Source organism: Equus asinus, chromosome 1 (genome assembly GCF_041296235.1).
Source record: "Equus asinus isolate D_3611 breed Donkey chromosome 1, EquAss-T2T_v2, whole genome shotgun sequence".
NCBI classification, from domain to species: Eukaryota; Metazoa; Chordata; class Mammalia; order Perissodactyla; family Equidae; genus Equus; species Equus asinus.
In genome coordinates, this window is record NC_091790.1 from 138,211,505 (window position 1) to 138,235,705 (window position 24,201).

The 24,201-nt window shown below is 38.4% G+C and overlaps 1 protein-coding gene across 25 annotated transcripts in view; it reads left to right on the top strand.

The window, feature by feature from the left end:
* The window catches only part of PPP1R9A (protein phosphatase 1 regulatory subunit 9A), a 314,401-nt gene that overhangs the window by 148,563 nt on the left and 141,637 nt on the right, over positions 1–24,201 (top strand). For all 25 annotated transcript variants that reach the window (XR_011503130.1, XR_011503129.1, XM_014853332.3 and 22 more), the window contains exon 3: positions 22,341–22,473. Coding sequence is in view for 23 of the 25 variants with exons in the window: in XM_014853332.3 (XP_014708818.3) it covers positions 22,341–22,473 (133 nt within the window). In the remaining 2 variants the exon portion in view is untranslated. The remainder of the gene's footprint in view (positions 1–22,340; positions 22,474–24,201) is intronic.

Genomic DNA, 24,201 nt, shown 5'->3' on the forward strand with positions numbered 1-24,201 from the left:
GCTGCGTAGGAACCCAACCACTCAGCCACAGGGCCGGCCCTGAGCATGAACTTTTAATTCAGCCAGACCTGGGCTTTGATTTCAGTTGTCACGTATATTTTCCACGTGCCTTTGGGCAACTACCTGTCATCTATGAGCCTGAGGTTCACTGATCTGCAAAATAGGACCTTTATGAAATTTAAATGAGAGATTTATCTCAGAGGAGTCACTCAATGGTAGCTACAGTTATCCTCCTCTTCCTCATCATCACCTACCTGTCATTTCTCTATTTAGGTATTTTTGAACAAAATTGAAGGAAAGGTCCATCAAAGTCTGGTGTTTGCCTGTAAACAGCGTGGGTAGGTTCTCCTCATGGGCACTGTTGAAATCTTCTTTTCCGTTCTTAAGATGGGGGCTGATTGATGTACAGTTACATTATATAACTGTGAGAAAGGAGTAGTAAGAGCCAGCAATGGAACAGGCCCAGACACTGGAGGACCAGCTTTTTCCCTCCTGTGTCCAATACTACTACTTTTTTATTAAGGGCTGGCTCCCTGTGTTGCATTTTTATGCTGCTTGTAGTTGCTGCTGTAAATGGCAGAGCTTGTAGTGGAAGCCAGCAGAGTGGACCAGACCATGAGGAGGATTCCTTTGCTCATGTTGCCAGCTTATCTGGAAAACTTGAACAACTGTTTGAACGAATGAATGGAGTACCTATTCAAATGAGTTTAGTTAGAGAATTTCCAAAACAACTGCATTTTTCAGACAATCTCCCTTGTAAGGCACTTCCATCAACAAACATCTGTTGAATAGCTTTCCTGTGTGAAGCATCATGCGAAGTGTTGGAGATGCGGTGGGGAATAAGACAGTAGTAGTCTTGTGTTGAAGATGCCAGATAACGATAAGATTTAAACGCATGAAACATTATTAACAAATAGGAGGCAGGATGTAAATACTAAATGATTAACAGAGGACCTAAGGAGTTCTGGAGAAGAAGGCAGTGATTGAATGTTGGAGGATATTGTCATAATGAGGCTCCAGAATATTCAAGAAATTGAGTCCTATATTTTGAAACAATGTTTTTTGTTTCTTCCAAAGTGAAAGGGTGAAGCACAGCTCTCCTTTGTATTAAACTTTCCTTCAAGTGCCTTGGTTATGTCAGGTCGATTCTCAAGAGGCTAATGGGCATTTGAGTACATCAAATTGAGGACAGTTACATAGACATTTACCCTCCCACTGTCAGTGTGGCAGGGGGAGATGACATGCATCAGCTTTCAGCAGACTTGAGCTCTCATGCACTGGCTTGTTTGTGTTGTTTGAGCTTGGGAGAAGACAGGCACCAGCAGATGGAGTTTCTCGTAGATAGACCACCATGACCAGAATGCAAAACTGTGAAAGTGCCTGCTGGATTTTGATCGGCATCTGCCGCAGCTGTAGGACAGGAGGGCCCTCACTGACCCCTTATCACCTAGGGACAGATTCTGCGCTCCAGGCTGCAAAGGGACCCACCCGCTTGTATATATTTACATGTTTAAATCCACTGTCTAACTGCAATTGAATACTTTTAAATCCCTTCTACAGGCTCCTCATTTCAACCAGAGAACCCAATATTAGATATTATCATCTGTCCCAAAGGATAGATTTTTATAACCAATAAAGCTAATTACCCTCGACTGCCCTATTCATACCAATACGCTTTTTATATGAGCATTTCACAGTACGTTAAAGAAATTATCGGTTCTATCAAACTGACTTCTGTTGTCAGTCACACTAAACTGATTAAAGGAGAGCACTATAAAATTTATTGCCAGGTGCTAACTAGCCTTTAACAAAGGAGGGTAGTGGTCTTTTATTGTATTATCTACAATAGGATATAAAATTAATCTTTTAAAAATTTTTTATTGAGTTAATGATAGGTTACAATCTTGTGAAATTTCAGTTGTGTATTATTGTCTGTCAGTCGTGTTGTAGGTGCAACCCTTCACCCTTTGTGCCCAACCCCCACCCCCTCTTTCCCCTGGTAGCCACTAATCTGTTCTCTTTGTCCACAGGTAGAAATTCCTCATATGAGTGGAGTCATACACAGATTGTCCTTCTCTATCTGGCTTATTTCATTTAACATAATTCCCTCAAGGTCCATCCATGTTGTTGCAAATGGGCCAATTTTGTTCTTTTTTACGGCCGAGTAGTATTCCATTGTGTATATATACCACATCTTCTTTATCCAATCATCTGTTCATGGGCACTTAGGTTGCTTCCACATCTTGGCAATTGTAAATAATGCTGCAATAAACATTGGGGTGCATAGGACTTTTGGAATTGCTGACTTCACACTCTCTGGATAGATAGCCAGTAGTGGAATAGCTGGATCATATGGTAGTTCTATTTTTAATTTTTTGAGGAATCTGCAGACTGTTTTCCATAGTGGCTGCACCAGTTTTCATACCCACAAGCAGTATATGAAGGTTCCATTTTCTCTACAACCTCTCCAACATTTGTTACTATTTGTTTTAGTTATTTTTGTCATTCTAATGGGTGTAAGGTCATATCTTAGTGTATTTTTGATTTGCATTTCCCTGATGATCAGCGATGATGAACATCTTTTCCTGTGCCTATTGGCCATCCATATATCTTCTTTGGAGAAATGTCTGTTCATGTCTCCTGCCCATTTTTTGATCAGGTTGTTTAATTTTTTGTTGTTGAGTTGTGTGAGTTCTTTATATATTATGGATCTTAAGCCTTTGTCTGATGTATGAATTGCAAATATTTTTTCCCAGTTAGTGGGTTGTTTTTTTGTTTCAATCCTGTTTTCCCTTGCCTTGAAGAAGCTCTTTAGTCTGATGAAGTCCCATTTGTTTATTCTTTCTATTGTTTCCCTTGTCTGAGAAGACATGGTGTCCAAAAGATCCTTTTATTACTGATGTCATAGAGTGTACTGCCTACATTTTCTTCTAGAAGCCTTATGGTTTCAGGTCTCAGCTTTAGGTCTTTGATCCCTTTTGAGTTTATTTTTGTGAATGGTGAAAAAGAATGGTCAATTTTCATTCTTTTACATGTGGCTTTCCAGTTTTCCCAGCACCATTTGTTGAAAAGACTTTCTTTTCTCCATTGTATGCCCTCAGGTCCTTTGTTGAAGATTAGCTGTCCATAGATGTGTGGTTTTATTTCTGGGCTTTCAATTCTGTTCCATTGATCTGTGCACCTGTTTTTGTACCAGTACCATGCTGTTTTGATTACTGTACCTTTGTAGCATGTTTTGAAGTCAGGGATTGTGATGCCTCTAGCTGTGTTCTTTTTTCTCAGGATTGCTTTAGCAATTCAGGGTCTTTTGTTGCCCCATATGAATTTTAGGATTGTTTGTTCAATTTCTGTAAAGAATGTCATTCGGATTCTGATTGGGATAGTGTTGAATCTGTAGATTGCTTTAGGTAGTATGGGCATTTTAACTATGTTTATTCTTCCAATCCATGTGCATGGAATGTCTTTCCATCTCTTTATGTCATCATCCATTTCTTTCAGAAAAGCCTTGTAATTTTCATTGTATAGGTCTTTCACTTCCTTAGTTAAATTCATCCCGAGGTATTTTATTTTTTGTCACGATTGTGAATGGTATTGTGTTCTTGAGTTCTTTTTCTGTTAGTTCCTTATTAGAGTATAGAAATGCTACTGATTTATGTAAATTGATTTTATACCCTGCAACTTTGCTATAGTTGTTGATTACTTCTAAAAGTTTTCCAATGCATTCTTTGGGGTTTTCTGTATATAAGATCATGTCGTCTCCAAAGAGCGAGAGTTTCACTTCTTCCCTCCCTATTTGGATTCCTTTTATTCCTTTTTCTTGCCTGATTGCTCTGGCAAGGACCTCCAGAACTATGTTAAATAAGAGTGGAGATAGAGGGCATCCTCGTCTCGTTCCTGTTTTCAGGGTGATGGTGCTCAGTTTTTGCCCATTGAGAATGATGTTGGCTGTGGGTTTGTCATATATGGTCTTTATTATGTTGAGGTAGTTCCCTTCTATCCCACTTTGTTCAGAGTTTTTATCATAAATGGCTATTGGAGCTTGTCAAATGCTTTCTCTGCATCTATTGAGATGATCATGTGGTTTTTATTCCTCAGTTTGTTGATGTGGTGTATCACGTTGATTGATTTGCAGATGTTGAACCATCCCTGTGTCCCTGGTATGAATCCCACTTGATCATGATGTATGATCCTTTTGATGAATTGCTGTATTTGGGTTGCCAAAATTTTGTTGAGAATTTTTGCATCTATGTTCATCACCAATATTGGCCTGTAGTTCTCCTTTTTCATGCTGTCCTTGTCAGGTTTTGGTATCAGCATGATGTTGGCCTCGTAGAATGTGATAGGAAGTGTTCTATCCTCCCTAATTTTTTGGAATAGTTTGAAAAGGATAGGTATTAAATCCTCTCTGAAAGTTTGGTGTAATTCCCCAGGAAAGCCATCTGGTCCTGGTGTTTTATTGTTTGGGATGCTTCTGATGGCTGTGTCAATCTCTTTCCTTGTGACTGGTCTGTTCAGATTGTCTGCTTCTTCTTGAGTGAGCTTTGGGAGATTGTAGGAGTCCAAGAATTTATCCATTTTCTCTAGGTTTTCCATTTTACAGGCATATAGTTTTTCGTAGTATTCTCTTATAATCTGTTGTATTTCTGCAGAGTCTGTTGTTATTTCTCCTCTTTCATTTCTGATTTTGTTTATTTGAGCTTTCTCTCTTTTTTTTTTTTGTAAGTCTGGCTTGGGGTTTGTCAATTTTATTTATCTTCTCAAAGAACCAGCTGTTTGTTTCATTGATCCTTTCTACTGCCTTTTTTGTTTCAATAGCGTTTATTTCTGCTCTGGTTTTTATTATTTCTCTCCTTCTGCTGACTTTGCACCTTGTTTGTTCTTCTTTCTCTAATTCAGTTAGGTGTAGTTTAAGATTGCTGATTTGGGATTTTTCTTGTTTGTTATGATGTGCTTGAATTGCGATGAATTTTCCTCTTAATACAGCTTTTGCTGCATCCCATGTGAGTTGGTATGGCATGTTATCCTTTTCATTTGCCTCCAGGTATTTTTTTATTTCTTCTTTAGTTTCTTCAATGATCCATTACTTGTTCAATAGCGTATTATTTAGTCTCCACATCCTTGTGCCTTTCTCAGCTTTTTTCTTGTAATTAATTTCGAGCTTTACAACATTATGATCAGAGAAGACGCTTGTTATTATTTCAATTTTTTTAAATTTGTACAGGCTTGCCTTGTTTCCCTACATATGGTCTATCCTTGAGAATGTTCCATGCGTGCTTGAGAAGAACGTGCATTCTGCTGTTTTTGGTTGAAGTGTTCTATATTTGCTTATGAAGTCCAACTGTTTTAGCTTTTTGTTTAGCTCCACTGTTTCTTTGTTGATTTTCTGTCTGGATGATCTGTCCATTGATGTGAGTGGGGTGTTGAGGTCCCCTTCTATTATTGTGTTATTTTTGATATTTTCTTTTAGGTTTGTTAATAGTTGCTTTATGAACTTTGGTGCTCCTGTGTTGGGTGCACAGATATTTATAAGCGTTATTTCTTCTTGATGAAGTGTCCCTTTGATTATTATATATTGGCCCTCTATGTCTCTCTTTACCTGCCTTATCTTGAAGTCTGTTTTGTCTGATTTAAGTATTGTGACACCTTCTTTTGTTTGCTATTAGCTTGCAGTATTGTCTTCCACCCCTTCACAGTGAGCCTATGTTTTTCCTTGGAGCTGCGGTGTGTTTCCTGGAGGCAACAAATTGTTGGATCTTGTTCTTTAATCCATTTTGCCACTCTGTGTCTTTTTATTGGAGAGTTCAATGCATTTACATTGAGGGTGAGTATTGATGCATGAGGGCTTAATGCTGTTATTCTCTTGCCCATTTTCCAGTTTTCCTGTGTTTCCTTTGTTTCTCGTCCTGTGTGTTTTAGCCTACTCATTGACTTCTGCAATTTCTTATGCTGGGTTTCTTAGATTTTTCCTTATTTATGTTTTGTGTCTCTGTTCTGTCTTTTAGTTTAGTAGCTACCCTGAAGTTTGTGTTCAGAATCTCCTGTATACCATAGTCCATTTTCTGGTGATCTCTTACTTCCTTAGCCTAGACTGTTTCAGTCCCTTTCCTCCTCCCCTCCTAAATTATTATTTTCACCTCTTATTCCAACATGTGTTGTGAGTTTGTGGTTAGAGTGATAAGATTGTCTTTGCTTTGGTGATTTCCTTCCCTTTATCCTTATGCTATCATTGAATATTTGCCATCCTATTCCGATTCTGTCTGTCTCCCTACTCTGTGTTTTGTGACCCCTTACTCCCTTTTTTTCTTTTTGAGGTAGGAGAGCCTTCTTGAGGATTTCTTGTAGTGGAGGTCTTGTGACTACGAAGTTCCTTAGCTTTTGTTTGTCTGGAAAAGATTTAATTTCTCCCTCATATCTGAAGGATACTTTTGCTGGATAGAGTATTCTTGGCTGAAGATTTTTATCCTTTAAAGTTTTGAATATGCCACTCCAATCTCTCCTTGCTTGTAAGGTTTCTGTAGAGAAATCCTCCGACATTCTGATGGGAGTTCCTTTGTAGGTTATTCTCTTATGCCTTGCTGCCTTGAGTATTCTTTCTTTGTCCTTCCTTTTTTCCATTTTCCTTCTATGTGCCTTTCAGTAGGTCTTTTTACAGTGACAAATCTAGGAGATCTGAAAACTTCCTCCACACACCTTTCTCTCTCAATCCCCAGATTTGGGAAGTTCTCTGCTGTTGTTTTGTTGAGCACACTTTCTGCTCCATTTTCCTTTTCCATGCCCTCAGGAATTCTGATGATTCTCAAGTTGCATTTTCTCATTGAGTCAGCTGTTTCTCTGAGATTTTCTTCAGTTTTTTAAATTCTTAGTTCTGTTCCTTCTTCTGTCTGGAGCCATTCAACCTGTCTATCTTCCATTATGCTAATTTTCTCCTCTATGGTGTCTACATGGGCATTCAGGGAATCTATATTCTGTTTTATCTGATCCATTGTATTTTTCATCTCTACTCTTTCTAATGGATTCTTCTTTATAATTTCAATCTCTTTTGTGAAGTAACTCCAGAACTCGTTGCTGTATATTTCCCTTTACCTCATTGAATATTTTGAGAATAGCTATTTTGAACTCCTCCTCACTTAGTTTACCCATTTCCCAGCCCTCCGGACCTACTTCTGTATTTTTATTGTTTTCTTTTTGGATTGGAGCTTTTATAAATTGCTGGACATTACAAGAGCGGGTTTTGCGCATGCTATTATTTGGCTGCAATTACAGCCTGTCGCCACTAGATGGGGGTCGATAGGCTTGTTTTCTGATACCTGTGCCTTCAGCCCAGATGGCAGCAACCAGCATGGGTTGGGGGAGGACGGGCACATTCACTCACACCTATGGGTATTGGATCAGCTCTCACTTTCTGGTCTCCCGGCGCCCTGGCTTGCTGGGGCTTCCCCACGCGAAAGCTTTCCCCTGTTAGAGGGTTTGCTGCATGGGCGGTGGGAGTCCTGGATGATCCCCTGATGTGCGGCCCTCCCCCGCTCCTTCCCGCACCTACAGGAGCAATCCCAGGCTCTAGGTGAGGGAGTGAAGTTCTCTCCTACCCCGTTTCAGCTCCTCTGAGGGTGGCTGCAGCCTTTCTGCCTCCCATTTGGCTGCTGTGGGTCTCTGACGATTTCTGTTTTTAGGGTTGTTTTTTTGGTTGGGAAGCAGTTGCTCTTTCTTGTTGTACTTTGGAGGGGAGAGAGTCCTGGATGAGCTCATGCCGCCATGTTGCTGACATCACTCTCTGCAATTAATTTTAATAGTTAATATTCATTCTTTGTTAATACTTGATCCTTGACATACCTAATTGTAAAGTCCATGTTCTTAAGTTAGTTCTTCTGTATCACAGCCATGCAAGTGACTATGCTAACTAAATACTATAAGAAGTTTATTTGGCTAATGGATGGCCAGTAAAGATCATCCCAAACTGCATATGTGAAGACTTCTTTGTGTTGAATTTTTAAGTTTCATTTTAAAGCTTTTTATGATTGGGGTTCCCTTTTGCTTTTCTTTTTTTGAAGATTTTTTTTCCCTTTTTCTCCCCACAGCCCCCCAGTACATAGTTGTATATTCTTTGTTGTGGCTCCTTCTAGTTGTTGCATGTGGGATGCTGCCTCAGCGTGGTTTGATGAGCAGTGCCATGTCTGTGCCCAGTATCTGAACCAACGAAACACTGGGCCACCCACAGCAGAGCGCGAGAACTTAACCACTCAGACATGGGTCCAGCCCCCTCTTTTGCTTTTTGAAGGTCACTTTTGTTCAGAAGCAGTTCTTTTTAAGATACCGTCCATACATAGGTCACTGACAATTATAAAATACCCATTGCTTTTAAGACGGGGTACTATTAACAGTAGATGACATTGATTGTGGTAAACATTTCACAAGATACACGTACATCAGAAACATCATGTTGTTAAATAGATACATCATGTTGTTAAGTAGATACAATTTTTATTTGTTAATTATACCTCGGTAAAGCTGGAAAAAACAAAAAAACAAAAACAAAACCAGTAGGTGATAAGAACATGAATAAGATTACTCCACCCCCAAGGTGCTGACGGTTTGTTTGAATAGAAAATGTGGTCACTGGTAAATACACTATACAGCAGAATGTGATAAGTTCTATAGGCGAGACCCCAAAAAGCTGAAAGCAAGCTTTGCAAACGTATAACAAGGTAGAAACAATTTTTGCATGATAAGGTGAGCGAAAAGAGGTAATGCCAGGTAAAGGTTGGTGATGCAGGCTGGAGTCAGATCTTGGAGAACTTTGGTGTCCTTCTAAAATATTTGAACATCATTCTTGAGGGAATGGAGAACCTTAGGAGGCTTTTTAGAGTGTCCTCCCCACTCCAGCACATTAGAGAGTAATTCTTGGTCATTATATTGAATTAGAAAGTACAGAAATGGTGTGCAGAAGATATGTGGAATCACTCATAAATTCATGCTGTATTTCTGTTTGCCACCCTAAAAATGCCATCTGTTTCCTGACCCACAGTGATGTGATTAGAACCACACGTTAGGAATGGTACTTAGATGTGGTGTATAATAAGTTGTAGGAGGGCAGAATGCAGTAAATTCATTGCAGGATAATTTAATTATTAGGGTTCCTGAGCAGTCAGGGGACTAGGAAGGAATGAGAACAGGAATCCTTTTAAAGATAGAGTCAGCAGGAGATTTTGACTACTTTTAAATGGGTATGTAGGGGGAGAGGGAGAGGAAGAGGAAGATACGTTGTATGACTGACTGCCTTTTAAAGCCCACATGACCGAAAGGATCCAGTTGTCATCAAAGGGGAGAGAACTTACGGGAGTCACAGGATGGGAGACACAACAATTTTGCTTTGGGGCTCTTTGAATGTGAGGTGCTATGAAGGTGTGGAACTAGTCCAGAAGTGTGGACTGTCTTTCTGTTGGGCCCAGGGAATAATGATTGTTGCATCCACTTCTCTGTTTACAGAGCATTCACCTATTTTTAACAAATTACCACTTACTTTGCTGACCTCCTCTTTTGTGGGCACAGTTTCTGAGGTTGTGGAGACAACTGATTTAAAGAAGCCTGGAGGTTAACATGGTATTTACAAAGGCATGGTTTCTGTTACAAGATATATGAGGTCAGAGTCAGTGTGATTCAAGGGTCAGTGATCCCCAGATTTGGCCATTAATCCTATAGTAATGGAAGTGATGGTATCTTTCACCTCACACATACCAAGAATAATGTGACAGCACTGTCCTCCACATGTTTTGACAAAGATTACCCATTATCTTGTTGCCTGTAAAGCACATCTGCCCTTTAGGTTTTGCCTCTAAATAAGGGAAGCGTGAGACAGACACGGTTTGTAGATTTAGCATATATTGACATTTTCAGCAATGATCCAGAATTGGTCAATGACATTTGACTATAGTTCTTGGAGAAGTCTAACTGGAAGGACCAGTTTGTTTATAAGAAAGCAGTCTGTCCTACTTTGTAGGGTAACTTGATTAATTTTAACGTTGGATCATAGCTGCTCAGAATGCAGTAAAGTTCCTTTTACATCTAATCTTAGGTTTACAAGCTCAGCCTTGTACCATAGCATCAGCATCCTCATGTATATGTGCATTCCCTAACAATTGGTTATTTGTGCTTCAGTCTTGTTTTTCAGTTTTTTCCATCATGTGATGTTTGGCCTCAGCTTGCAGAGTTTAAAAATTAAGCATATTTATTCATGACTCTTACAAAAATTAAAATCTTCAGTTAGCTATGTGAGTCTCACTTGATGCTAGAAATCCTTGCTAAAACAGTTTTTTAGTTCTGTCAGCATTTGAACCTGTTTGAGATTATAGGAAATTTTGCAACCTTGATTTTTGTTATTTGGCCCCTGGTAGATGATGATAAACCTCAGGTATGGATTCTCTCTTCCAGAGACCAGCACACTACTTAAGTGCAGCGTTTTAGATAGACCTTTACCTTGCATGATTTCTACATAATTTCACCCTGAAAACGTTACAGATATATTCAGAAAAGGTCGGTCTTTCAGTGCTGTTGTTACTCGTGTGCCTCTGTTGTCCAGCTGATCTTGCAGGAGGAACTTCATTGCTCATACCTTGGTTTACTCGTGTTCCTTCTGAGACTGATGATGCCTCTGCCCTTTTTGCTTCTTAATCCATGAGCAAGGGCAATGTGCCCATAGCCCTACCTGCCTTCTGCTGTGGATGAAGGACTGGTCGCACCACCAGGGACACTTTGGGGAAAGTCTCTCCGTACTTCGAGGGCCTAGGCCCCGACTAAGTCCCTCAAAAGGAGTGAAGATAGGATTCTTAAGGCTTCTAGCTCATCTCTTTCCTTCCAATTCTGGTCTCCTCTAATTCTCTTCATAAACTCCTGTTCTCTTTCACAGTTGGAGCATGTGAATTTTATTCACACAACTGGACATGTGTCACAAAGCTCTCGCTACATACTTTTTGTCCCATCTCTTACCATTCATTCACCGCTCTAGCTTTGGCCACGTTGAATTCTTGTTCTGTAATTCTGTTCTCTCTTGCTGTTACCTTGTATATGCTATTCTTTCTCCCAGAATGCCTTCCACATACCTTCCCTCTGACGCTTATTATTTTCTGATGTTAACCATAACTGGCTGGAGTCTGTGCTTTTAGGATCTCTCTAGAAATCCTTTCTTGCTGACCTCTTCTTTCCTCTCTCCCAGGCAGGCTTAGGTGGCTCCACTGTATACTCCCATAGCATTGTCCTCCCTCTATTACAGCTCTGATGCTGGTTACAGTTGTAGGTCTGAGATGAATAAGATATTCCAAGTACTGACTACAATGCCAGCCACTGAGCTGGTGCTCAATAAGAATTTGAAGTAAGAATCAGTGGCTCAAGAAGGAGAAGAAGTATGAAGGATAATTATTTCTGCAGCTGCTGTCATCATTCATGGGCTCAGTTTGAGAAGCTTGTATTTCCTATTTTGACTTTTAGAATGGAATATAAATTAAATGAGAGTTCTCTATATGGATTAGATGTTTAAAAAAATTATTTCTTAAGTGTTCTGTTTCTTTATTCTCTAAATCGTAACCATTTTACATCGACATGGTAAATGCACACACGTGTTTGTGTGTTTATCTGAAACTGAAAGTTTTAAAGTATAATGTATACTCCTACTGCTTGTAATGAACACTGATGTTTTCTGTTCTTTTCTGTGTAACTTTCTCAATGCTATTCATGACCCATTAGATTGATTTCATAACCCCTATAGGTCACAGTCAGCACTTTGGAAACCACTGCTCTAAATAACCATACTTTGTCCTGTGATGAAGACTTGGTGTTGGTGTATCAGTCAAGGTTGAACCGGAGAAATTGAACCAGTAAGGGATATATATTAAGAGATTTATTGCAAGGCATTGGCTTATGCAAATGTAGGAGCTGGGTATGCAAGTCTAAAATCTATAGAGTAGGCCATCAAGATGGGAGGGAGGATGGAACTCTCTGCAACAGGCTGAAGCTGCTGTCCACAGGCAGAATTTCTTCTTCCTCCTGGAAACCTCAGCTCTGCTCTTAAGGCCTTTCAACTGCTTGAATCAGGCACACACAGATTATCTAGAGTAGACTCCCTTACTTAAAGTCAGCTGATTTTGGATTTTAATCACATCTACCAAATACCTTACTGGCACCTAGATTAGTGTTTGATTAAATAACTAGGGGCTTTAGCCTAGTCACATTGACACATCAAAAGACCATCAGTCAGTGTGAGGAGTCTGGTCTTCAACTCATTTTATCTGAAGAATAGGAATCAATTTTAGTTCACCCTAAAGCACCACTAGGATGCTTTCTATCACATTCCATTCTTCCGCTGTGATAAAGTTAACCTTGAGATCCCCATCCACTTGTTTGACTCTTAATTCAGCCTCATCCATGTTTCTGTAGTTTCTTCCACCACGCTGGATAAATGCACAATTTCTAGGAGTTTTACAGAGTTCCTTCTGTTAGGAGCCCTTCTGCTTCAACCCACACTGTTACTTCTGATGATCTCCTTGAACAAATGGTCATGTTTTCTTCAACGCTGTTTTACCCTGTTTCCAGGCAAAATCTTGGGCCTGGGGTCCTCTTCCCAAGGTTTCCAAGACTTTAGGAGTTTAGAGTTTAGTTCTCATGATGCGTGTGCCTTAGTCCTCCCATCAGGGGTGCAGTCCTGGGGGCCTTTTTATGGGGGAGTGTAAACTTCTACACCCAAGGAACTTCTGTACCCTAGGGAGGTCTCACTTTCTCTTCCCAGCCTCAAAAGAAGCTCTCAAACCCTCTTCAGTGTGGCAGCGTCCCCCTTTCTCCTCTTTAACCTCACTACCCATACCTTACTGTAGTACTATCTGCCATCTGTTTTTCTGTTCAGACACTTCAGAGTAATCTTCCTCCATGGGCCTCTAGAAACCCAGTGCTGGCACTGGTAGTGAAAGAAGCAGCAAATACCAACTGCTAAGACAAATGCTAGAGCAGATCCTGACTTACTAGCTCATCCTATTGCGTCTGTACAAGAGTATTAACTTCTGTGAATGAGAAGACAGTTATTTCTCCTACATTATCCCATCCCCCCATAAAGGGTGCCAATTGTTGCTAATTTGTTTAGTTTTTCTGTGATGAAGACACCTGCCAGTGGGAACTGGACCAAGGCCACCAATTTATTTCATGCTGGCCACCAGTTGTCAGTTTGTAAAGCATATGTCTCTGATTTAAACTAAAAGTCTGGCTGAACTGAAAGAACATTGCTAATTTCTCATGGATATGTTTAATTGTTTATAATAATTTGAAAAATACTGTGAAATACATGAACATAGTGGAATTGCCCAGTTTTTTCTTAAACTGTCTACTGGAAAAACTCGCTAATTTGGTCTTCACTGTCTGAGAATTTGTCCAAATTTAGAATGAGCTGCGTTTATATTAATTTATGATAGAATTTCTTCCTGATTCCTTTAATGGCATAAACTGTTTTTACAAGGAGATATTAAACTTACTTTTAAACTTTTAAAGTAGTTTAACACACATTTGCAGATAAATGATGCTACTTATAATTGAATTCTATTTTCTGAAAATAAAGAGGTATAGGACTTTTTAATCTTTTTACTTCATTGATAATTTCTGTATATGTGACCTTACTAGAACTCTGCTTATTTTAAAATATTCTTTTTTTTTAAAGATTTTATTTTTTTCCTTTTTCTCCCCAAAGCCCCCTGGTACATAGTTGTATGTTCTTAGTTGTGGGTCCTTCTAGTTGTGGCATTGGGATGCCACCTCAGCGAGGCCTGATGAACAGTGCCATGCCCGCGCCCAGGATTCAAACAGACGAAACCCTGGGCCGCCTGCAGTGGAGCACGTGAACTTAACCACTTGGCCACGGGGTGAGCCCCTAAGATATTCTTTGATTTAAGGTCTTCATATATGTAATTTATCTTTCCACAGAATCTACCATAGCTATTCTAAATTTGAAGAGTTTACATCCTCCATATTTAGTTGTTGATTATCTACAAGTATGCAGTGGTTGGTGTGAATATGTATATTTGATTTTATCATGGCTTCTGTTCCAATTCTATGAATATGTTTGGGGATATGAAAATTGGTAACACTCCAAGTGATATAAGAAAAACACCATTAAGATATGATTATCTTGGGGCCGGCCCGGTGGCGGAGCAGTTAAGTGCACTCATTTGGCTTCGGGGACCTGGGGTTTGCCAGTTCAGATCCCAGGTCTGGACATGTCACCGATTGGCAAGCCATGCTGTGGTAGGCCTTCCACATATAAAGTAGAGGAAGATGGGCATGGATGTTAGCTCAGGGCCAGTCTTCCTCAGCAAAAAGAGGAGGATTGGTGGCAGATGTTAGCTCAGGGCTAATCTTCCGAAAAAAAAAAAAAACGGGCTGGCCCCGTGGCTCAGTGGTTAAGTTCTCGCACTCCGCTGCAGGCAGCCCAGTGTTTCGTTGGTTCGAATCCTGGGCGCGGACATGGCACTGCTCATTAAACCATGCTGAGGCAGCGTCCCACATGCCACAACTAGAAGGACTCACAACGAAGAATATACAACTATGTACTGGGGGGCTTTGGGGAGAAAAAAGGAAAAAAATAAAATCTTTAAAAAAAAAAAACAAAAAAACATACGATTATTTTTGTCAGATGTCAAAAGGCTAGTTTTTGGAGCCAGAGTAAATTCTATTTTAAGGGCTTCTTGATGGTTAGTTTTATGTGTCAGCTTGGCTGTGCCATGGTGCCCAGATATTTGGTCAAGCATTATTTTAAATGTCTCTGTGAGGGTGTTTTTGATTGAGATAGACATTTAAATTGGTGGACTTTGAGTGAAGCAAATTGCCCCCTGTGATGAGAGTGGGCCTCATCCAACCAGTTAAAGACCTTAATAGTAAAAGACTGATCTCCTCTAAGGAAGAGGGAATTCTGGCTGTGGACTGCCTTCTGGCTTAACTGCAATGTTAACTTTTCCCTGTCTCCAGCCTGCTGGCCTACCTTGCAGATTTTAAATTTATAGAGGTCTTGTCAGCCTCTATAATCACATGAGCTGAGTCCTTAAAATAAATCTAGTGTAATATAAATATAATATATTATATATATATAAATATATCCATACACATCCTGTTGGTTCTGTTTCTCTGGAGAACTCTGACAAATAAAGACTTCCTTGAGTTGCCTTTTGAACTCGCCTGCTCTGTACCTCACATTATGTACAGTATGTTTGTTTCTTCACTTCCTGTTCTTTAGTTATCCATGAAAACACCAGGCTTACAATCAGTGACATAAACCTGTTGTCCTTATAGACTTCATCTTCATTAATTATCCTTATGTATGCCATGCATACTCTCTGAGATTCAAATTTCTCAAGTAAAAATATGAAACAGGGATACTCTCTTTACTCTTTTCTGCCTTAGTTACTGGTCTGTTGGTACAAAAGTTAAAGGTAATTTGTGTAAAGTTTTATATTGTCTGTAATTTACTTCCCATGACTTCAGCATACACATCACAATATTTATGGGTATAACTTTGTTTTAGGAGCCTTTCGTTAGCATTCCAGGTACTTCGGTCACAAATCCTCACTCTAGAATTAGTTAGTATTTGAAAGACCTTAATTAGAAGTCTATACTCCAGAGATGGGTACTTTAAATCTGCACGAGAAGGTGTATTAATGTTAGGGATGTTACAACTAAATGGTGAAATAAGCATTGTTGAGAATGTGTAGATTGGCCTTGTAAATAATATTTGTTAATGGACTTTGAATCAGACAAGACCAGCAAGCAAACAACTTTTGGGGTAGCACCTAACTCTAGGACTCACATGGTCCTGTTTTCTGATATGTAGGATTCTGTTGAATGATCCAATTAGAAGGTTAGAGACATCCTACTGTAGAATATTGTCACAACTCCTTTAGGTACACTTTCGTGCAGGTTACTTGTCATAGTAGCTTAAGAACAGAAATCTGGGACTTTACTGATCTTACAAGATAGAGCTGTGGGTCTGTTTTTCACCTTCCTGCTCATCAGTGTTTTTATATGCAACAGAAAGCCCTCATCTTGGAGACTGCCAATGTTTACCCTCAAATGCCTGATAATTGTGAACTCCAGTTTGGCTTACATCAGTTTGCAACAAGAACCTAACATATTCCATGGCATGTACTAGGTAATTGAGAAGTTATAGTTCTTACTATTGTAAATAGTGAACTCGCCTTTGTTCTGGGGGAAGAAAAGGAAAGCTAAAGTTGCATGTTATTCTAACAACGTTAGACAGTTGTAATGACAGTTCTAACGTTGTCAGGATCCTCCTTTCTGAGGATGGTGTATTGCCAATTTGTTTTTAAAACCTTAGGATGTGGACTGTCTTCTCCATGCTTTCTTTTAGTTTCAATTTAGAGTCTGTTTAGCAGAGCCACTAAGATCATGTGAAGGTGAGTTAGAGCTCTGCCAAAGAAGCTTATGATAAGTGGGGCCCGTCTGTGGAAGCATGTGAATGCTTGGCTAATCTCCAGGAGCACACTGTGCCAAGCCATCATCTGAAACACAGCGTGCTAGAACCTGGAACATTTTCCATCTTTGATGTGTCAGGAAGATGAAGCGGAACCCACACGACAGGAGGAACTGAGACCTCGTGGAAGCATTGTGGGAGATTCCTCCCAGTCAATATTTACAGAAAATCCTGATTTTATTTTGATCTGCATTGATTAAAGAAAATGTGTCATAAGAAGTAAAGGAAATAAGTTTTTTTTCTTATTGTTGAAAAAGTGTTGTTTTGAAAAAGTGTTGGAGCTCAAACTACCAGAAACGTGAAAAAGAATGATTCTAGTTGAAATCTTATAAAAAGCTAATTTTAACTTTATTTGTTTTTCATAGCCTTGGGTTGCTGGGTCAGAAATGTTGTTGCTGACTATTTGTAAAGTTGTTACCTCTAAAAGCCTGCCTCTGCTGTGAAGCAAGGAATAAGGTCTTGTTTTGTTTCCTTTGATCAAGGAACAGAATATCGCTTTTTGGCTCTGAAACAAGAAGTCTTAAATTTAAACATCCTTTTGTTTGCTTTTTTCAGTGAAATAACACAGGAACAACGTGAAGGTGACTGAACTAAATATATATATCTTGATGGTATCGAATATTGAGGCCCAGGATGCTGTTGGCCTTTCGAGTTTTTTGCGTTGCAGTAATATCATGATGGGGCTCTGATTATTATTTGATTGATTAACTATCTGTATTACAGTTATGGTAATATAAATAAAGATGGTAGAACTGTTGTAAGAATGTTGCAAGAATGAAAACTATATTGATGAAAGGGTAGTATTTACCGAGGTCAGTTTCCTTTCATCTCTGAGGTTCTTCCTGGGCAAGGCAAAACAAAGCATGGCTGGTGATGAGCCAGTGTGTAATGATAGCGCCTTGCTCTGGACACATGGAGGGATTTTGGCAGGCCAGTCTACACTATAATAGCAAATTACTTAAGCAAATTTTTGTTTCAAGAGGATTAAGCATTATAGTGGATGAAATATTCAAAACTTAAAAACGAGGGTATGAGGGGCTGGCCCCGTGGCCGAGTGGTTAAGTTCGCGCGCTCCGCTGCAGGCGGCCCAGTGTTTCGTTGGTTCGAATCCTGGGCACGGACATGGCACTGCTCGTCAGACCACGCTGAGGCAGCGTCCCACATGCCACAACTAGAGGAACCCACAACGAAGAATACACAACTATGTACCGGGGGGGCTTTGGGGAGAAAAAGGAAAAAATTAAAAAATCTTTAAAAAAACAAACAAACAAAAAAACGAGGGTATGAGATAAGTGTAGGTATCTAGGGGAATACTGTTCTCTCTCATATTATCCTAGGAAGGCTTTCCTTCCCCTCACATCAAGCCAAGCATGATTACGTGGATTCTCTCATTTCATTTTCACTGCAACTTTATGGGGTAGGTATAATTATTATAATAGCCATTTTGTAAATAAGGAAACAGGCTTAGAGTGGTTTTACAATTTGGCAAAAGCTTCATAGCTAGAGAATTTAGGAGGTCCTTAAATTAGATTAAAATTGGGATCATGCTAATTAGAAATACAGATAGATATAGACATATATATCTGCAATGTGTTTTTTTGGTTTAATAATATATGCACTTTAAGCCTTTCATGTCAGCAGAGATAGATCTTTTAATCATTGCATAAAATTACATATATGTATTTATCATAATTTAGTAAGACATTTTCTCTATCAGTGGATATTTAGGTAATTTCCCACTTTTAGCTATTATAAATAGTGCTGTAATGCACTTCCTTACACATACATCTTTGTGCACACTCTCAAGTATCTCTATAAATACTTAGATGTAGCATTATTAGGTCAAAGGTATTTTTTTTTTTTAAAGATTTTATTTTTTCCTTTTTCTCCCCAAAGCCCCCCGGTACATAGTTGTATATTCTTCGTTGTGGGTCCTTCTAGTTGTGGCATGTGGGACGCTGCCTCAGCATGTTTTGATGAGCAGTGCCATGTCCGTGCCCAGGATTCGAACCAACGAAACACTGGGCCGCCTGCAGCGGAGCGCGCGAACTTAACCACTCGGCCACGGGGCCAGCCCCTAGGTCAAAGGTATTTACATTTAAAATCTTGATAGCTATTCTCAAATTATGCTTTTCCCCCTCGTTTTCCAAGAGTACTCTTTCTCCTATATCTTCACAAACTCTGGATGTTGCAGTCGTTTTTTTAGACCATTCTTCTGAGTGAATACATGGTATTTCCTTGTTGTAATTTACATTTTCTTAATTTTTAATGAAGTTGAGCATCTTTACATCATTTATTGAACATTAGTATTTCTTTGTTGAATTCTCATTAATTTCGTTTTCCCGATGTACATATGCAAATATTTGAGTTGATAAAACCTTTTATATATTATGTATATTTATATTTCATCTTGATATTTAGTACTGTTTTCTTCTAGTACTTGACTTTTCTTATAAATACATTATGGTATATTTTGTTGTCTAGAAGTTTTTAGCACTGATTTTTAATCAAATAGTTTATTCATTTTCTTTAGAATTTCTTGGGTTTGTGATTTTGTAGGAAGGTCCTCTCTAGCTTATTAAACATTGTCTCATGTTTTCTTTCAGTACTTTTATGGTTTATGATTTTTTTTTGTTCTTAAGCAATCCGAATTTTACTTTTGTAAATGATGTGAGATAGGAATATTTTTTCAGGTGGATATTTTCTTCCTTCTCTCCTATTTATTGAATAGGCCACCCTAACTAATTTGGATAGAAAAGTAGAGGAGTGGAACAGAAAAGAGTACAAAAATAGATCTTCCCTGGGGCCAGAACTATATTGCTTTAAACAATGTTTTACTGTGTGTTTTGATATCTGATAGGATCTGTTTCCATCCGTATTATTCTTTTTTAAGCAGCTTGTTAGTTTCCATGAAAAATGTGTGTGGGATTTTAAATTTAAATGCCCTGGATTCATAAATTAAATTGGGGCAAACTGACATTTACAATAATTTAGGACCATAGATGTCTTTACAATATTGAGGATTTTAATCGAGGAGCACGGTATGGCATTATACTTATTCAGGACTTTTTGTATTTTTTGGTTAAGTTTTATAGAGAAGGATATCTTTGCACACTTATAATCAGTATTTCCTGGGTATTTTATAGTTTTTCATCTTTCTGTTATATTTTCTAAAGCTATTGTGGGTTTTTTTAATATTGGTTTTTTTATTCTGCTACTTTACTGAACTCTTATTAGTTCTAATAGTTTTCTGTTAAATGTCTTGAGTTCTACAAGTAAACAATAGCTTAATCTGCAAATAATGAATTCTGGTTTTTCTTTTTCAGTTATTTATAGGTTTTTCCTATGTGCCCACACAATTTACCAGACTATGACCAAGTGAAAGATGAACAGTATCTTAAATTATTTCTTTTCTACAGAATGAGATGGTGATATAGTCATCTGATTGATAGATGCCTCAAAAATTATTCGAAGTACCACTTTCCAATATGTAGTCATATAGTTTTTTGTTTGTTTAATTTCAGCATAGCCTCAAATGAACTTCATAAACCAGCTTGATTGGGAAGAACATTTGATAGCAGAGTGTTTTGGGATCCTGAAAAAAGTCAGGAAGGTGTGAATTTATTTGAAACAGTTCTCCCTTACTTACATTTTATGTATAAATACACGCACGCACACATATATACATGTATGTATGTATATACACACATATTTATTTATATACTTACTATATCTATTTATATACTTACTATGTGGTAGCAAAATTGAGTTATGTTCCAGAATGAATATTGTTTAAATCCTTGTTCTGCAGTCATACACTTGGACCTATAAGCAGAAGTAGGCAAGTGGCAAACATTAATAGAATAATTTCCAGTCGTAGCTGCCAGTAGTTTTCAGGACATGTAAGTTCCAGATCCAGATATCTTTTTTTGTATGTTGTTAAAGTTTGCTCTCCTGGGCCTGTTGCATTGTAGTTTACTCAACTGTTGATGTTTTCCAAAAGATATTTGTATAGATTTTATTTTTGTCTAGGGTCTTATGTTTGACGTATACATTTTACCTCTTGTACACTTGAATGTATGAATCCTTGTTTATTTTTTAAGACTCAACTCAAATATTTTCCCCTCTGTGGAATTCTTCCCTTTCTCAGGCAAACAAAAAAAACATTGCATGATATATTCCTCCGTTAGATCAGTTATCACATCTTATCGTAGTTGTTTATTTTGATTTCTGTGTCCCTACTAAGCTATCAGCTGCTTGTCACTGCCTTTGCCAGTGCTGAGCACAATGTCTGGCGTAGAGTTGGTACTCTGTAAATTTCTGATGAATGAATAAATGTGAATAAGTGATTACCACAAAGTTTAAGGGAAGTTAAAGATCAAAAGGGCTGTCTAAAAGAGAGTCATAAATCTGACAATTTAAGAAAAATAGTAGAGGGTTCTATGGAAGGTGCATAGGAAGCATATTTTATGAAAAGATTAATGGAAAAGGTACAAATCCTGTAGTTTAGAAGTGTGCATTTTGATGCAGTAATGTTTACTATGGTGGAGAAATGCGGTGGTGTGGGATGAGGCTATGAAAACATGTTGAGAGTCAGGAAGAAAAAAGGGTGTCCATTCTGCTACAAATCTTATATTTTCAGAAGTATATACCATTAAGAACCACACTACATCTGCCTCTGTATATGTCATATGTGTTCCTGGTTTCTAGGTTGCTATATATAGCATACATGAGTTGCCAGATTTCTAGTAATACGAATGTAAAGCACACCTGGACTAGCAGGGCCAGCTTTGTAGGCAATAGGCTTGATTTCTTTCATCTCTGACCTTCTGTTCTGCTTTCTATTTTTATTATAGCTTCTTATTTATAATTTTTAAAAGACTATTCCTAGATTTTAAGATTTTTAGAGACATTACAGAGTTTTTCCAGGCACAGTTTAGATGCATAATAATTGTTGAATTTAAATGAAAATGTCAGTTTTTATTATACGTATTAATTGGGCTTGATGAATTATACATTTCTTTTGTTATTTTAAATATTCTTCAATATATCAAGAGAGGGGCTGTATACCTGTTTTTACTTACTTTTCGAATAAAACAAATATTTCAGTAGAAATAAGGACAATCAGGTTTCCTATAGCCACTGCTGAAGGCAACATTTAGTAGTCTTTAGAGTGATTTAGGTCAGAAAGAAAGAGTTGGCAATATCTTATTTGTTCTGCAGCTCTTGAGCAATATTTTGATAATTATTTCACAGAAAGGTTCAATGAAAATTTAATTTAAATCTGCATACAAGTAAAATGAGAGATGACAAATGAGAGCTTAGTGCAGCCCAGTACCGTGTGGAATAGAAATCAGTTTCAGTGATTCTATGATTGAAATATAATTATAGTGCTGACACATGACAGCGTCGGAGTTCGTAGAGGTCATAGCATGAAACAGGCTCAAATCTGTTTGCTTAGGGAGCTTCAGGATGCTTTACCTTAGTTTCATTAGGAACCAACAGAGTATTGCAGCTAATATGGTATATTCTAATTCTATTAAAAGTGAATATTCCTGTCTAAATAATGTATTCTGTGGCTACAGTTGTCTCCCAAATTATTAAAAGTGGTAGAATGACTCAAACATTTTTTTAAATTAGTTAGTTTTGTTCTGATTCAGTTTTCCTTTTCTTAACATCTCAATTGATTTTAAAGACAGAACAGTTGTTTAGAAGAAATTCATGCTCCAAATTTTTAACTTAATGTAGTTTTGGATACTTAACAGACTTTTTTTGCTTGGGAAAGCTGTCTTTTCTGGATTATCATCTTTTTGTTGACCTCTTATTACAGGTTTTCAGCACATACTCCAATGAAGACTATGACAGGAGAAATGATGAAGTTGACCCTGTGGCTGCTTCAGCTGAGTATGAACTCGAAAAGCGTGTAGAAAAGCTGGAACTCTTCCCAGTGGAACTAGAGAAAGGTATATGAGTTTACAATGTTTATAATGTCGTTATATCGACATGTTAATAAAACGGAAATGACTTTATTTTTCCTAAGCATAGTCTTTTTTTGGTAAGCATTGGATATGTAAGGAAATCCTTTTTAGTAAGGATTTCATGGGAGGTTTTATTTATTAAATTTTATAAATAGTTGATATGAATTCTGTATAGATGGTGAATTAAAGACTCTGTCTGCTCTTCCACTTTCAAGTGAAACCCATCCACTTTAGTTGGCTGGGATGGTGGCTAGGACTAGGAAGGTATGAGTGAGGCCTAATGTTTTGTTGGTACTTCTGCAGTGGCTGGTGCAGGTGAGAGCCCACAGAGAGCTGCTGTAAGTGAGAGCTTCGGGCATGTGGTTGTTTTTATTTTATATTATTATTATTTTTTTTGCTGAGGAAGATTCACCCTGAGCAAACGTCTGTTCCCAATCTTCTTCCTTTGGCTTGAGGAACATTTGCCCTGAGCTAACATCTGCGCCAATCTTCCTCTATTTTGTGTGTGGGTGGCTGCTGACAAGTGGCATGGGTCAGTGCCCAGGAACTGAACCCAGCCGCCGAAGCAGAGCAGGCCGAACTTAACCACTAGGTGACGCGGCCAGGCCCACGTGGTTGTTTTTATTTTTTTGGTGGATGGAGAGTGGTCGTGATTAGACTCCAAGTGTGGTAAATATGGTGAGTGCCAGGCCTTTAGAAAATTATGGATTTTGGAATGACAGCAGTAGAATCCTCTTCATCTCTGAGAGGAAAGGGTTAAACGAGAGCCGGGAGATCTGGAGCAGAAGGCCTCTGATTTCTCTCCCTAGAGTCATGCCCTGCCTGCTCTAGTAACTGGAGACCCACGGGGCCAGAGACGGCTGTGGTTATCATCATGTAAGATGTACACCTGGGCACTGGACTAGGACCCAATGAACAGAAATATATCACGTCTCTCAGAGCTTTGGGAAAAAGCAGAACAGGTGACGACTTGAATAACAAAGAAGAAACAAACAAACAAAAACCAAATAAGGGTATTCAAGTGTGGTTTATGAAAGACATTCTTAAGCAAATTAACAACAACAAAAACATTGATTTTAAAATTAAAAATTTCAGTAGAGGAATTGAAGAGGAATGGATGGTTATTGTCGAGACTCATATTGATGACCTATAAGATCAAGCCTAAGAAATATGCCAAGCTAATTCTCGAAAGACAGAGCAAAAATCCATGAAAAATCATGATGGAGACCCAAAATAAAAATTATAGATAACAGAAGGGAAAAAGACAATAGAGGATGAGAGATATATTAGATAAATAATAGAGGAAATTTTCCTGAACTCAAAAAAGACTGAAGCCTCAGATTTGAAAGGGCTAAGCCGATTGGTTGTGAGTGAGAGGATTTAAAAAAAAAAATCCCACACTTAGGCATAGCTTGGGAAAAATCCTAATCTTCAAACATAAAGTGAAAATCTTACAAATCAGGCCAAAAATCAAAGCAAACAAAGAAGGAAAAGTATTTGCAAAGGCAAAATTATTACACTAGCAGCAGACTTCTCATCTGTGGCACTGGAAGTAAGGAGACATACATATAATTTCACACACCGGTGAGAAGAAAAGGATGATGATCCACGAATCCTATATCCATCCCAGAGAGCATTTACCTGTCCTGGTGAAAGACAGAAATTTGCTGATATGTAAGGATTTGAAGAACACATCACCCACATACTTCCCAG